At 41.5% G+C, this 16,624-nt stretch overlaps 2 protein-coding genes across 3 annotated transcripts in view; both read right to left on the bottom strand.

The window, feature by feature from the left end:
* LOC134826565 (DNA-directed RNA polymerase III subunit RPC6-like) overlaps positions 1–15,697 on the bottom strand; it is a 28,100-nt gene extending 12,403 nt beyond the window's left edge. Inside the window, exon 1 of one of the 2 annotated variants that reach the window (XM_063838978.1) lies at positions 15,562–15,697. The gene's annotated coding sequence lies outside the window, so the exon portion shown is untranslated. The remainder of the gene's footprint in view (positions 1–15,561) is intronic. The other variant, XM_063838979.1, reaches the window with a different exon arrangement.
* Positions 2,474–5,123, bottom strand: LOC134811810 (uncharacterized protein DDB_G0271670-like; the record flags this gene model as incomplete). Its single annotated transcript, XM_063818895.1, has 12 exons — positions 2,474–2,506; positions 2,699–2,740; positions 2,910–2,936; positions 3,046–3,084; positions 3,272–3,313; positions 3,483–3,509; positions 3,619–3,651; positions 3,834–3,911; positions 3,995–4,021; positions 4,739–4,759; positions 4,835–4,924; positions 4,962–5,123. Coding segments are annotated over 12 exons (621 nt in total), but the record flags the coding sequence as incomplete, so codon positions are not given.
* Positions 15,698–16,624: the final 927 nt, after the last annotated feature.

The following is a 16,624-nucleotide window of genomic DNA, read 5'->3' as shown; positions in this document are numbered from 1 at the left end:
GATTATATGTATTATACTTAAAGCTATTGTCAAAGTTAGATAATACTATAGTTTTAGCTTCATATATAGACACAATGTGTGATAATCTATAGTTTTAAAGTTACGATATCGAATATTCTGCCTGAAAATTGCTCATGACCAGCTCAACTAGCGCCAGTCATCCTGCCAGAACAATGGTAGAAAATTATGAACTAATCGACAAGGCGCCTTTTTAAACACTTTTACGGCACAAATCATATATTTATAATTCTAACTCTTTGAAACACGGAAAATTAATTAACCAAGGATGAGACTATTGATTCAAGATAATTAAAGGTGGAGAAGACGGCACGAATACAATATATGCACAATCCAGTACTTGGCAGTTTTACTGCACCAATGCATCACCCCTGGGAACCAAATGCAATAAAATTTATTTCCGGTAAATGGGCACCGATGTCAAAGTTTGAGCCAATAAACTGGTCCCATCGAAAGATATTGGACAATATTGGATTGACGTTAGAACGTTATAGTTCAAGCTCTCTAAAAATATATTGCGACTGTTCATGCCCCGAACGAATGGTATCATTCATTGTTCATAGATCAGGAGCTTACAGGACCAGGTGGAGCTTACAGGACCGGGTGGAGCTTACAGGACCGGGTGGAGCTTACAGGACCGGGTGGAGCTTACAGGACCAGGTGGAGCTTACAGGACCAGGTGGAGCTTACAGGACCAGGTGAAGCTTACAGGACCGGGTGGAGCTTACAGGACCGGGTGGAGCTTACAGGACCGGGTGGAGCTTACAGGACCGGGTGAAGCTTACAGGACCGGGTGGAGCTTACAGGACCGGGTGGAGCTTACTGGACCGGGTGGAGCTTACAGGACCGGGTGGAGCTTACAGGACCGGGTGGAGCTTACAGGACCGGGTGAAGCTTACAGGACCGGGTGGAGCTTACAGGACCGGGTGGAGCTTACTGGACCGGGAGGAGCTTACAGGACTGGGTGGAGCTTACAGGACCGGGTGGAGCTTACAGGACCGGGTGAAGCTTACAGGACCGGGTGGAGCTTACAGGACCGGGTGGAGCTTACAGGACCGGGTGGAGCTTACTGGACCGGGTGGAGCTTACAGGACCGGGTGAAGCTTACAGGACCGGGTGGAGCTTACAGGACCGGGTGGAGCTTACAGGACCGGGTGGAGCTTACAGGACCGGGCGGAGCTTACAGGACCGGGTGGAGCTTACAGGACCGGGTGGAGCTTACAGGACCGGGTGGACGTTTTCAGGCTTACTTTCAGAAATTCCTGAAATCTATTTATAGAACGATTTGGAAATGCAATTATCATCAGATTTGAAGTCCGTACATCCCAAAATCTCAATGACTTCAATTTTGCGCGGACGTAGACACATCATAATGAAAAGTCTCATAATTGTTGTTCTATAGGGGGGGGGGATCATGTTATTTTTTGTCCGTTTTTGTACGTTTTTGTCCGTTAATTTTTGTCCGTTTTGAAAATATAGCTGCCAAACGGACAAAAACGGACAAAAACGGACAAAAACGGACAAAAATTGTAACTTTTGATTTAAATTTTCTCCACAATTTGTAACAGGCTATCTGCAGAAATGGGTAGCCCGGTTAATGACCATGGTCCTTTCTCAAACTTTTAATCTTCAATTAGGCACAAAGAATAGTCTACACATTTTTTAATAACATAAAAAGGGATGAAAAGTTTTATTACTGGAGAGTAAAACTTTGTTAAACACAAAGATTCTTGAGCACATTTTGAGTCAGACTCAAATGCGCTTAAAAACATTTTAGTATATAACAATAAATTATGTTAACAATAACACCAACAATAATTATAAATTGAACAAATTATTGAGAGATGAAAGAGAGGAAAAGGAGGAGGGGGGACTGAGGAGGGGGACTGAGGAGGGAGAGGAGGGGGGCTGAGGAGGAGTGAGACTGAGAAGGAGAACTGAGGAGGAGGAATGAATAGGAGGAGGAGAAGAAGGACTCAAGAGGAGGAGGACCCAAGAGGAGGAGGACCCAGGAAAAGGCCCCATGAGGAGGACTGGGGAGGAGGAGGACCGATGAGGACCGATGAGGACTGATGAGGACTGATAAAGAGGACTAAGGACGAGGAGGAGGAGGAGGAGGAGAAGGACTGAGGAGTGAGGAGGAGGACTGATGAGGAGAAGGAGGTGTATGAGGAGGATGAGGAGGAGAAAGGAGATAAAGGATGAGGATAAGGAGGACTGAGGAGGAGGACTGGTGAAGAGGACTGATGAGGAGGAGGACTGAGAAGGGGAGGACTTAGGAGGACTGAGGAGGGGAGGACTTAGGAGGAAGAGGAGGATTGAGCAGGAGGAGGACTGAGGAGTAGAAGGAGGAAGAAGACTGAGGAGGATCAGGAGGACCCAGGAGGAGGAACCAGGAAGAAGAGGAGGAGGAGGACTGAGAAGGAGGACTGAGAAGGAGAAGGAGGACTGATGAGGAGGATGAGGATGAGGAGGAGGGTGAGGGTGACTGGGGAAAGGATTGAGGAGGAGGAAGACTGAGGAGGAGGAAGAGGAGAAGGACTGAGATGAGGAGGAGAAGGACTGAGGAGAAGGAAGAGGAGGAGGACTGAGATGAGGAGGAGGACCCAGGAGGAGGAGGACACAGGAAAAGGCCCCAGGAGGAGGAGGATGACTTGGGAGGAGGAGGACTGATGAGGACTGATGAGGAGGAGAAGTAAGTGGATGAAGAGGATGAGGAGGACTGAGGAGGAGGACTGGTGAGCAGAAGGAGGAGGACCCAGGAGGAGAAGGAGGAGGAGGAGGATAACTGAGGAGGAGGAGAAGGACTGAGGAGGAGAAGAGGGATCCAGGAGGAGAACCCAGGAGGAGGAGGAGGAGGACTGAGGAGGAGGACTAAGGAGAAGGAGGACTGATGAGGAGGATGAGGAGGAGGGTGACTGGGGAAAGGACTGAGAAGGACTGAGGAGGAGAATGCGGACTGAGGAGGAGGAACCAGGAAAAGGAGGAGGAGGACTGAAGAGGAGGACTGAGAAGGCGAAGGAGGACTGATGAGGAGGATGAGGATGAGGAGGAGGGTGAGGGTGACTGGGGAAAGGATTGAGGAGGAGGAAGACTGAGGAGGAGGAAGAGGAGAAGGACTGAGATGAGGAGGAGAAGGACTGAGGAGAAGGAAGAGGAGGAGGACTGAGGAGGAGGACCCAGGAGGAGGAGGACACAGGAAAAGGCCCCAGGAGGAGGAGGATGACTTGGGAGGAGGAGGACTGATGAGGACTGATGAGGAGGAGAAGTAAGTGGATGAAGAGGATGAGGAGGACTGAGGAGGAGGACTGGTGAGCAGAAGGAGGAGGACCCAGGAGGAGAAGGAGGAGGAGGAGGATAACTGAGGAGGAGGAGAAGGACTGAGGAGGAGAAGAGGGATCCAGGAGGAGAACCCAGGAGGAGGAGGAGGAGGACTGAGGAGGAGGACTAAGGAGAAGGAGGACTGATGAGGAGGATGAGGAGGAGGGTGACTGGGGAAAGGACTGAGAAGGACTGAGGAGGAGAATGCGGACTGAGGAGGAGGAACCAGGAAAAGGAGGAGGAGGACTGAAGAGGAGGACTGAGAAGGCGAAGGAGGACTGATGAGGAGGATGAGGATGAGGAGGAGGGTGACTGGGGGAGGACTGAGGAGGAGGGTGACTGGGGGAGGACTGAGGAATATGAGGAAGACTGAGGAGGAGGAGGAAGAGGAGAAGGACTGAGGAGGAGAAGGACTGAGGAGGATGACTGAGGAGGAGGAGGACTGAGGAGGAGGAGGAGGACTGAGAAGGAGGAGGACTGAGGAGGAGGAGGACTGAGGAGGAGGAGGAGGAGGAGGAGGAGGAGGAGTGAATAGGAGGAGGAGGGGGACTGGGCAGGACTGAGGAGGAGGACTGAGGAAAAGGATGAGGAGGAGGACTGAGAAGGAGGACTGAGCTGAGGAGGAGAACTGAGGACTGAGGAATATGAGGAAGACTGAGGAGGAGGAGGAAGAGGAGAAGGACTGAGGAGGAGAAGGACTGAGGAGGATGACTGAGGAGGAGGAGGACTGAGGAGGAGGACTGAGGAGGAGGAGGACTGAGGAGGAGGAGGAGGAGGAGGAGGAGGAGTGAATAGGAGGAGGAGGGGGACTGGGCAGGACTGAGGAGGAGGACTGAGGAAAAGGATGAGGAGGAGGACTGAGAAGGAGGACTGAGCTGAGGAGGAGAACTGAGGACTGAGGAGGAAGAGGAGGAGGATGAAGAGGAGGTGGACCCAAGAGGAGGAGGTCTCAGGAGGAGGACCCAGGAGGAGGACTCAGGAGGAGGAGGAGGATGACTGAGGAAGACTGAGGAGGAGGAGGAAGCATCTAAATATTATTTCCATTTTTGTTATTTTTTGTCCGTTTTTGTCCGTTTTTGTCCGCTCTATTTTTTGTCCGTTTTGATAATATAGTGTTCCGAACGGAAAAAACGGATAAAAAACAGGATCCCCCCTGGAGGAGGAGGAGGAGAAGGATGACTGAGGAGGAGGACTGAGGAGGACTGAGGAGGACTGAGGAGTACTGAGGAGGATCGCTGAAGAGGATCGCTGAAGAGGATGGCTGAGGAGGATGACTGAGGAGGATGACTGAGAGGGATGAGGAGGAGGACTGAGAAGGAGGAGAAAGAGGACCCAGGAGGAGGACTCAGGAGAAAGAGGAGGAGGAGGACTCAGAAGGAGGAATGAGAAGGAGGAGAACTGAGGAGGAGGAGGAGGAGGACTGAATAGGAGGAGGAGGGGGACTGGGGGAGGACTGAGGAGGAGGAGTACTGACGAAAAGGATGAGGAGGAGGACTGAGGAGGAAGAGGAGGAGGATGAAGAGGAGGAGGAGGACCCAGGAGGAGGAGGACTGAGGAGGATGATGAGGACTGCAGAGGAGGAGGACTGGGGAGGACTGAGGAGGATGGCTGAGGAGGATGGCTGAGGAGGAGGAGGAGGAGAAGGTGGAAGAGGAGGAGGAGGAGGAGGAGGAGGAGGAGGAGGAGGAGGAGGAGGAGGAGGAGGAGGAGGAGGAGGAGGAGGAGGAGGAGGAGGAGGAGGAGGAGGAGGAGGAGGAGGAGGAGGAGGAGGAGGAGGAGGAGGAGGAAGCATCTAAATGTTATTTCAATTTTTGTTATTTTTTGTCCGTTTTTGTCCGTTTTTGTCCGTTTTTGTCCGCTTTATTTTTTGTCCGTTTTGAAAATATAGCTGCCAAACGGACAAAAACGGACAAAAAAACATGAGCCCCCCCCCCTTCTATATCATCGGAGAAAAAACTCCGGGTAGGATTTAGAGAAATATCCTGCAATGGTCAATGGCAACTTTAGCCGCGAGAAATTTAATATAACTTTAGCGAAATGCAACAAAATCATTTGATAATCAAGAGAAGACCACTATATATTCTCAATCAGACAGTTTTTTGATATACCCTGAAGTTGGGATGTTAAATCGATTAATATATCTTTGCCTGACCACGTCCTTTAAAACCACCATAATGAGTTAAATGGATCAAAAGATTATCCTGCACCTGGCAACAATCCCGCTCACATCGTCAGGACTCAGGTGCAATATAATTTATAGTGCCGTAGCATTAAGTACTAAGTAGTCCATGAATATACAGGGCTATTGTAATGAATATGAAATAATAACAATAACATAATTTATAGTGCCGACTGCCGTAGCAATATAATTGTCACAGTGCGAGGTTTACAGGTTTACAGGTTACATTGCAACAATTTTCAGTAGTAAATGACAAATTAGGAAATGGCCATCTCAATCAGCATGCTCCAGACAACTATTTGAATTACGTTGGAAAGTTGTTGAAAGCAGCCCCTATTATTTGATTTGTTCTTAAAATTGTAAAAAATGTAAAAGCAAAAAGCGAACTTACATAAATTGACCTACCTATTAAATTTCCAGCGATTAGGGAATCGGACGGTTTAGTTAACCTTATAGCATTATGTTTTAAAAAGTACGGATAATACAGCTTCCAGATACTGCCACGTACAGCCATCTACATATTTTTAACTTGACGAAATCTCCCCGGCAACCGCTAAAAACACTGAAAATTTACCAAAAAGTGACCCTCCGGATGAAACAGTTACAGCTCACAAATGGAGTTGACATTTGACAACTCGCGATTTTTAGCACAGTTTTATAAAAAGGATAGGCAGCTGTTATAGCATTTTTTAGAATTTTCATTTAGGATTCAGATTTCTTACAATTAACGTCGGAGGTGAAGAAATATAGATATTAGAATAATGGCATTATAACAGCCACTTTTGCCTGCATCGTTAATTACAAATCATCTAGGGATTAAATCAAAATTCTAAAATTGCTATCGTAGCTACATATCCTAAAACCTGCCGTTTTAGGATAATTTCCTGTCCTCTTCTTGGTGTTGATAACTTTTTTAGCTACTGTCAACAACTGATATTTTGATTTACGTAGGGTATGCAATTAAATTTGTGATTGTATTTGGCACGTTATTGGGATGCCATCAAGTTGAATAACCAGTTGAATGGCCAAGTTGATAACAGTTCAACTGTACGCTATATAAAAAAATCATATCAATAATGTAAACTGTATCTCTCCGGCAACGGCATAAAATCACAAAAAATTGAACGAAATTGACCGAAAAGTGACCTTTCGCTGATAACAATTTCAGCCCGCAAATGGAGTTAAAGACGATGTAGCTACAATAGCAATGCTTTATCGGATGGCCACTATATTGCCAGTAAACTTGTACCTGATACCGTCTAAGTCCCCCAACATAACAATCATAACAGAGTAACAGTGCTGGTCTTATTAACGGCTGTTCCCTTTGTTATATATAAGAAGTGGCCCGTTTGTGGAGGCTGGCAGCTTTAAGATAAGCGTCACGTGACAGTCCCGTGAGAAAGTGGGAGTGCCACCAGCTTGTGGTCCTGTATAGGCCCGAGTGATGAGGGTGGTCGAACTAATTGCATCAAAGAAATTCGCTTGTGTAGCGGATGAACGCCCCCCTATTTTACAGGAGTAATTGATATGAACAGGTGAAGCCATCCGTCGATAGTTGGAACTCCTGAAATTGCTTGAAAGTCATTGCTGAACACTAAGATTCGTCTGTTAATCCCCGCAACGAAAGGTCAAATGAGTGCCAGCAAATCCGAAGCTCTGATTGGAGGACTCGGGTGGGCACGTTGCCTTTGCTGAAAGAACTGAAGGTCTCTGCTTTATGTCTACGGCTCAGCTTGATGCTCACTTCTAGGCATGTTGTAATGAAGTTATAAAAATTGTCAGCTGTGCATTATATCAGTGAAGTAATCGAGTGGAAAATTAACTGTGATAACGTAAAGTCTCTAATAGAAAGATTTTCTCGCAGATACTCAAAGAAACGGCTGAGTATCAGTAGCACACTATAAAAAATTAACATTGTAATTACCAAAACTCCATGGATCCAGTAGGAATCACGTCACACGCGAAGGGAGCGCCTTTCTAAGAAGTATGAGGACTTAGGACTGAGGAGATCTGGTATTTTTATCCACCAAGCTCTGTCATTACCTTATTGGTGGCTTATAGTCTACACTGAATGTATTATTTTTAGACCACCAGCCAAATTCCACCCCACGCGGACCTTATTGGAAATCCCACAAATAAAATTCAGCAAGCTACCCGGCCGGATATCCAGCAGGTCGTACCCAGGGCGTAGGTACATCAACAACAACTAACTAGCAAAGATGTAATATTAGTTATTTGTACGGTGCTATTTCCGTTAAAAATCTTGAAAACAGTGCAAGATACGGCCCCAATTATTTTTCTGAGCTAAAGACAAGTTTCTTACTGCAATTTTTAATTATAAATTTAAATGTCTTTCACGACCACATTGTTATTTTAATTATAATTTTGATTGCTTTCCTAGAAGCTGCATTAGCCAATCAAAATATTATTCTGAATACTTAATTTCTAATCTCGTATCTGTCTCCTACCTTCTCTCCCTCTTCTATATTCATTGTAGGGACGTTTTCACTTTAATACGCAGATCACAAAGATTCGCCACTTTAAACATTACTACAGGGTGGGCCAAAAGTCAGTGTGCAAACGTTGGGTCTTATACCTCCGCCGTGTTTTATATTTGAGAGCTGTTGCTTTGCAGATGGCATACTGTACTTACTGGTTCGAGGATTCCGTCGTCAAAATTTGAAAATTCGAATATTTTAGACCACGCCCATTCAATATTAAAACACCTATATTGTTCTCTCTGAACATGCTGAACGCCTAATTTTTGTCAGAGACGGTAGATTATCAAATGTTGCATATGATCTGAAAACATGAGGCAAAACGGATTAGAAATGACGAAGTTATTAAGCATTTTGTGTATCTCGTTAACAAAATTGACTGGGTGATTATGTGACACCGTGACACGACACCTTAATTGGGCACCTTTAACAATTCCCATAACAGATTTCAGACCAAGATCCGGACAAAAAGTTGAAGTGGGAGGTCGACTTTCCAGAACAACAGGACGATTTTATCCCCTTCCTGAACACTGAGGTCCGGATCGAGCCAAACGGTAAATTAACCAGCAGATTGTACCGCAAGCCGCAACAAAAGGATATTACCCTGCACAACAACTCTTGCCATCCTGAGTCTGTTAAGATTAATACAGTGAAGAACCTATATAGCGAGGCTTGCCGTATCTCATCTGGTCCAGCGGAAAAGGAGCACTCTCTCAGACTCCTTGATGATCTATTACAGAAAAACGGTTACCAGAACCCAAGACGTTATTGTAACAGTAGTAATTCTAACAGGCGTCAGAGTGTTGAGGATGATTCCAGGACAGTTCTTAATTTAGATTTTATTTCGGACAGTACTAGCAATAAGATTAGAAATTATGTAAAGCAGAACAATTTACCTATTAAAGTAAACTTTAAACCTACTTCGAAATTGAGAAATATTTTATGTAGTAACAGACCGTATGATAAACGTGTGTGCAGTATTAATTCATGTAAAATTTGTCCTTTGATAGTTTGTAATAAAGATTGTGAAGTGAAGAATGTTGTATATAAGATTAAGTGTAAATTATGTGACCAGCTTTACGTTGGAGAAACCAGTAGGAAAGTACATGCTCGTGTAGGAGAACACTTACGTTACGCTACCTACCCTGCTACCCCTTCTAATGTTAGTCAAGCTTTTGCCATACATTATTCGAGCTGTCATGAGGGGTTAAATCCCAGTTTAGAAGTAGATATTTTAAGAATTGAACCCAATACTGTCAGAAGAAAGATTTTTGAAGCGATGTTTATTATTAATCTGAACCCTACAATTAACAAGAGAGAAGAACTGGATACTATTAAACGTTTTATCATAGCTAGTACTGAAGAATTTTAGATATTTTAGTTTCATTCCCTTTTTATTGCATACAGTTTAAGTTTTCTAGCAGTAGTAAGTTTTAATGTTTTTTCACATCTCGCTCACAATCAGTAACCACTCACTATATTTTCACTCACATTGTGTATACACCATCTTACATGTATTGTATCTTTTACCTTATCATCTGTTATCACTTACATCTTAAATCATCTGTTATCACTGTACATGTCATTCCATCACACGATCACAATCACGTACTTGCTGTTTAGTGGATGTTTTAAGTTTATTGAATAGCAGATCGAGTAGTGTTGTATATATATAGATTTTGATTCTATTTTTAGTCGAGTATTTGAACAATTTGTTGTCGTTTAGCCATTTTTGATTAATAAATTTTATGAGACATTTTTCTCACGTATTTACCAATTTTGTCAGCATGAATAAGAAGTTGTTACTTTGAAACGTCGTTTATCCTAACAGTGCAATATCATTTGTCGCAAATCAGAATAATCAGAAACTATTTGGAAAAACCCAAAAACTGTCTATAATTCCCATAATGTTTAACGGGGTAGTTAACGGGGTCACCTTATCACGTGATTAGGTAAACCAATCACCTGATCACACGTAATGAATAAACTCGTTATGCTTCATATCTCGGTCATCTGAGAAGCTACAGTTCTAATTCTTTCAGGACAAACGTAATTCGAATGGCCAAACACAATTCAATAACATTTAGCTTGATCCGACTATCCAAACTATCAAATAAATGTGAAAATGAACCTCCATTTGAAAAAAATTAACGCGAATATTTTTCGAGTTGACAAATTCCTCGAACCAGTGGTGGTGCTAAGTCGTACCAGAAGGAAGTATTTCAATTGGGCACTCAGTGACTGAGCTATTAAGGCCAACGTTTGCACACTGACTTTTGGCCCACCCTGTATTTAATATCATCGACTTTAGTAAGTAAGTCATATCTATTATCTAGGATATAGTGAATACATCACTCTGTTTGTAACATTCCAATAAATAGTGCAACAATTCGGGACAAATTAAAAATTTGAAGCATGTTCTAGCACAATTTTAACTGCAGTTTTACAGAACTCTAAATGCTTAATACAATGAATAGTATTCATTGAATTCCCTTGCAGGTAAAACCCGTATTTAAAGTCAACCCTTGCGTTTCCGGGCTTTTCCCGATACGAGATTGGGGATTATAAACAAACAATCAAACAGCATCATATATCCACGATCGCAATTTGTAATCCTTCCATGAGCCATCAATCTGCATGTGTGATATATCTTGCCCAATCGACCTCAAAAAATAGTCCGTCAGAAATGCACTCAGACTGAAATGGTTTTATCGAGAGGATGGAAGGCCCACCTTTACCTTTATTAAATTTTAAAACAAATCCTTTCAAGGGCCATCTCCTCGGTCAATTTTACCACCAATTCTTACAAAACAGGTTTTTCAGCTTTTCAATCACTATAAGGATGGATAAATGTATAATATCCAATACAAAAAAGTCTCCTTATCTATCCCGTAAAATATTTCGTACTTTCATTTTTTGATGTTGCTAGGATCAGGACATCTTATTGAATATTTATTAACCTAAAATAATATTTCCACAATCTTTATCGGGTCGAGCAACCAGTGAGATTTTAACCGATCTCAAATGAAGAGGACCATACAGTTATACAGAGAAGATAAGCTCGGTCCTTATACTCTAGTAGCAGGGAATAGTTGAGTGTGCACTTCGATGTATACGATTTCTGACAACACAGGCTTGTTTGTTAGATCATTCTTAACCAAAATCGTTTAGGTACGCAATTTGTGTCGCTAGACATAACCCTACAGGGCAAATTTTCTAAATTACCCTCAGTCGCGTATACGGGATTTTTGTATTTCAGCTCCTGAAGGTCATAGAGACTTCAATTTTAGCTTAAAATTACCGCAATAGCCATATTTATATACAAGTTATGAAGCAACATAAGGTCTCCAGTGCTTTGTTTTATAGATATTGACAAAAAACTGTTTTTTGTCTCAGCGAACCAAAAATGGGACTGAATTTTGATAACTTGAACTAGGAAAATCGTAGAGACTTGAATTTTAGCTTAAAATGAGCGCAAACATCACATTTATGTACAACTTATAAAGCAATATAAGCCCTTTAATGCTTATTTGTTAAGATATTGACAAAAATCGGTCATTTTGGCTACACGCGTGAGGAAAAATACCAAATTGGGCAACAACTTTGGTCTTTTTTTGACCAGTTTTGTGCTCAAGTTATTAAAATGTGCTTTGATGTTGTAGATCGGGTGTTTTCTTCCAATATGGGTTTCGGTATAAATCTGGAAGCACCCGGTTCATGGGTGATAGGGGTTAAAAACCCTAAAATGTCAGGTGATGGGCGAGACAATTGTCTGAATTTGGTTATAAAAACACTTGCACTCTTTGCTAGGGTTTGCTTTTTTCTGCTACATCGATCCGATTTCTAACTACTAATCATCCCCCTCTACATCATTCTCTTTTAGATACATGATTTCTATAAGTTCTTAAAGGTACATCCGGCATGATGTAAAGTCTATATCAAAGCATTTTAATGTGGTCTTAACAAGTTGCAAGATATTCAAATTCACTAATATAAAACAAAGATTGTAGGTTATCCTCCTTTTACATAATATTGAGTAATTGTGGGCTTTTTGAGGGGGAGGCTATAAAATGGCCGAATATAACTTTAACGTAAACGACCCAATAATAATATTAAACGTAGAATGAAACTACTTAAAACTTATACAGATTCATGGTATCCTGTTTCAAGACGCTTGCTCCTGATTTTTAGCAACAATATCAACTGACCCCACGACGTTGTAACATAATTGTGAGTAGGCAATCACTTGATCTATAAGTTTTGAACGGTAGTTTGTAAAAATAATTACATTCTACAAACATTATACGCTCCTACTATGCAATTACTAGCCTCTGGACTAACTCCCTATCATCTGTCCATATAATGGTGTTTCTGGACAGATAGATGGTGTATGATGCCCTCATGCTAATTTCAGCGATCTTCATGCAGGCTTTTTTCTCTTTAGTGTTTACGTTCAAGGTGCAGTGGTTCTTAAAGGTTTGGAGGCTGCAGTTGTGAATGCCTCGAACTCGAACTGCTACTGTCTGGAGCTTGCAATCTCTTCTGTCAGCTGCTGATATCTCTTCATATTCTTTTATCTTGATCAGCAAAGTTCTCCTCATTCAGATGCACCTTCTTCGCTTTATCTGAATAGATCACTACATCTGGTCTCAGTGGTATTACACTAATGTAATGACTAACAATAACGTTCATAAGTGCTAAAATTTCGAACTAGTGGACCATATTCGGAGGAGAAATTTGGGACAGTTTTTTGCTTGGAAATACTGATTTAATCGAATTTTAACCACAAAAATGACTCCCAATAATATTCTTATGGAGAGTGTGGATAAATATTAAATATTTAAAATAATACAGGTTTGACTGTAGGGGCTAGCATCTGTGGCTCTCACCCACAAGACCCGGGTTCGATTCCCGGCGTCGGAAATTATTTTAACGGCCAGGTAGCGTAGTTGGTTGATCATCGGATTCGCAATCGTAAGATTGCGAGTTCGAATCCCACTGCCTGCCTAGTCGTGGGGTGAGCGTCGTTGACGCTCTGCTAAGGATCCCGAGTGGTCTATGTAGCCCCACGGTTCACTCAGCCGAATGCTCGAGAAATCGGGTGTGAGGGTTAAATGAGGAGCTGTGCTTGATCAACACAGCGAAGCCTCGGGCGAAGAAAGTGTGGCATAGTGCCTTAACCGTTGCTGGCCTTAGGAACGATCCTTCGGCTTCTTGTAAAGCTCTTCCTTGAAAGTGCTGGTTTACATTGTAATGCAGGTAATGCCGAAGTAAAATAACAAAGGTGGTCGACTCATTCGATGGCCTTGTTGCGTCGCAACGAATCCTCATAAGATAAGATAAGATAAGACTATAATGAAGTTGTGTCAATAATCATGTAAAGAATAATAGATAACCTACAATCTTAGTTTGGTAAACCAATTTGGTATCTTACCTGTGTAGCCAAAATTACTCAATATGTAAAACTAAAAGAAGGATTATAACCTACAATCTTTGTTTTATTAGTGAACTTGAATATCTTGCAACTTGTTAAGACCACATTAAAATGCTTTGATTATATAGACTTTACATCATGCCGGATGTACCTTATAGAAATCATGCATCTAAAAGAGAATGATCTAGACGCGGATGATTAGTAGTTAGAAATCGGATCGATGTAGCAGAAAAAAGCAAACCCTAGCAAAGAGTGCAAGTGTTTTTATAACCAAATTCAGACAATTGTCTCGCCCATCACCTGACATTTTAGGGTTTTTAACCCCTATCACCCATGAACCGGGTGCTTCCAGATTTATACCGAAACCCATATTGGAAGAAAACACCCGATCTACAACATCAAAGCACATTTTAATAACTTGAGCACAAAACTGGTCAAAAAAAGACCAAAGTTGTTGCCCAATTTGGTATTTTTCCTCACGCGTGTAGCCAAAATGACCGATTTTTGTCAATATCTTAACAAATAAGCATTAAAGGGCTTATATTGCTTTATAAGTTGTATATAAATGTGATGTTTGCGCTCATTTTAAGCTAAAATTCAAGTCTCTACGATTTTCCTAGTTCAAGTTATCAAAATTCAGTCCCATTTTTGGTTCGCTGAGACAAAAAACAGTTTTTTGTCAATATCTATAAAACAAAGCACTGGAGACCTTATGTTGCTTCATAACTTGTATATAAATATGGCCATTGCGGTAATTTTAAGCTAAAATTGAAGTCTCTATGACCTTCAGGAGCTGAAATACAAAAATCCCGTATACGCGACTGAGGGTAATTTAGAAAATTTGCCCTGTAGGGTTATGTCTAGCGACACAAATTGCGTACCTAAACGATTTTGGTTAAGAATGATCTAACAAACAAGCCTGTGTTGTCAGAAATCGTATACATCGAAGTGCACACTCAACTATTCCCTGCTACTGGAGTATTACTAAGTTCACTGTTTTTGTAGTTGGAGCGAACACTTAGCATACAGGCGTTGACGAGCCACGATCACTATTTGTAATTAGCTCGGAGCTATTAATATGAACAATGCACATGTGATATATGTTGGCCAATCGACCTCAAATAATAGTGCGTCAGAAATGCACTCAGATTTAAATGATGTTATCGAGAAGGTGGACGACCCACCTTCACTTTTGTCATTTTAATGATGAATATACTATATCCAATACAAAAAAATCTCCTTATCCAGTAAAAGATTTCGTATCTAATTTAATTTAGGGGTCCTACTTTGAACGGGGGGGGGGGGGGGGGGGGGGGGGGGGGGGGGTGGGGGGGGGGTAATTACTACCAATGGAGACTTTTGGGGACTAATGGGGACTAAAAATCGTGGGGACTAGTATATAGAGGTCAACTCGTTGACGTAATTCACCATTTGTCCCCATAAGTCCCCAGAATTTTTGACAGTTATTTATGGTTTTCAAGTTAGTTTAATAACCTGAGGTACTGTAACAGCCCTCAAGTAGCTCCCAAGAAGTCAGGAATGTCCAGTGACCATTTATAAATATTCTAGACTTCAGTCTTGAGAAGTTTACGATCTGGTCTGGAGAAGCCAGATTTTTTGAAATCTAAATGGGGACTAATGGAGACTTTTGGGGACTAAAAATCATGGGGAATTGACGTAATTCCCCAAGTCCCCAAAAGTAGTCATTACCCCCCCCCCCCCCCCCCCCCCCCCCCCCCCCCCCCCCCCCCTTTGAACACACCTTCCCAGTGAGAGTACTTCTACAATAACTGTGAGAGTTCCGAAGGAAAATTTAGTTATTCCATAGAATTCAATTCATTTCAGGTCACTATATGATTGGTTTATTAACTTTTCTATCGACGATTTGATGAAAAAGAATGTAATTATATAGAATAAAGTTTAATGAAGAAAAAAATATATAATGAAACATATTAAATCTGAGGACAGGACCTGTTGAAAAAATGGAACATAATCACTCGAGCAAAAGTATCTTCTACTGAATCAATTTATTAAGTTGATAAAGAATGTATTTTATCAAAGAATATTTATCTGTCAAAGAAAAATGACGGAGACAAACACTGGTCACTTACGTTGTTGGTCCGTTGAGTTAACAATCCGTAAATCTGACAGTTGCTCTGACACCCATTAATAATATCTTTGAGCAGTTGTCTGGAAGCTTATCGTGGTAAGTGGTAACTGTAACTCATCCTCCTCACCATCTCCTGCCTAATAAAATGGTCTTTATAAATTTATATGGCTGAAATAATAGCAAATAAATAAATGCTAGACATGTTATTTATTGCAATAAACCTCGTATCAAGTCCCAGACATCAAAGATGGTTTGTACATGTTATAGGGGAAAATATAATATTATGGAAAATAAGGTAATTTCAGAATCAGATCATTATAGTGTCCAGCTTTAACGCCCGGTTCCAATATCTATACCATTGATGAAGATTTATCGGAGGACTTAAAATTCTCATTCGGTGTCTAGTTTGGGGAAATACTTGTATATGTTTTGAACAGATAATCTTATGGCATAATTAACGGTTATGATAGCCCAAAAGCAACACCAGATATAGATAAGTTTTTTATTAATTTTTAAAAATTGATCACGATTCACGATCAAAACCGTTTCTTAAACCCCCCACAAGTCTAGCTATGATTACCTATTATTTTGAGCAGCTTGACTGGCGACTTAACTTAGCTTTTTTATTTCGGTTATAATTTGCTAAGATATACGAATAAGTGGCCAGTTATTAATATCAAATCATGACCAGCCCACTCAAAAGAGTGGAAGCTGACAATTGATGAAATATTCAAATGGTTCCTGGCGTGATTTTAATAACTCTATGACTGAAATTTAATTTATTCAATAAACCAGTTTGTTTCATAAAACTTCAGTAAATTAAAATCAAATAAGTACATAATTACATTCAAAAAATTAAAGTAATAAATTTAAAAAGATGTCCACCCTTTGCAAAACCATAAACTTTCCAGTGTTCCACATAAAATGACTTTTCTGAATCATTCTGTTAATTCAAAATTTGTGGAAACTTTGAACCATAATGCTGGATATTACTTCAAAAAGTTATTCCATCTAGAATCTTGCAACGGAAGTTTGCTGTACCAAGCTCAAATATAGTCTGAACA

This window comes from Bolinopsis microptera, chromosome 2 (genome assembly GCF_026151205.1).
Source record: "Bolinopsis microptera isolate Bmic1 chromosome 2, MBARI_Bmic_1.0, whole genome shotgun sequence".
NCBI lineage: Eukaryota > Metazoa > Ctenophora > Tentaculata > Lobata > Bolinopsidae > Bolinopsis > Bolinopsis microptera.
Note: the sequence above shows the minus strand (reverse complement) of the source record. Positions and strands in the feature narration are given on the sequence as shown.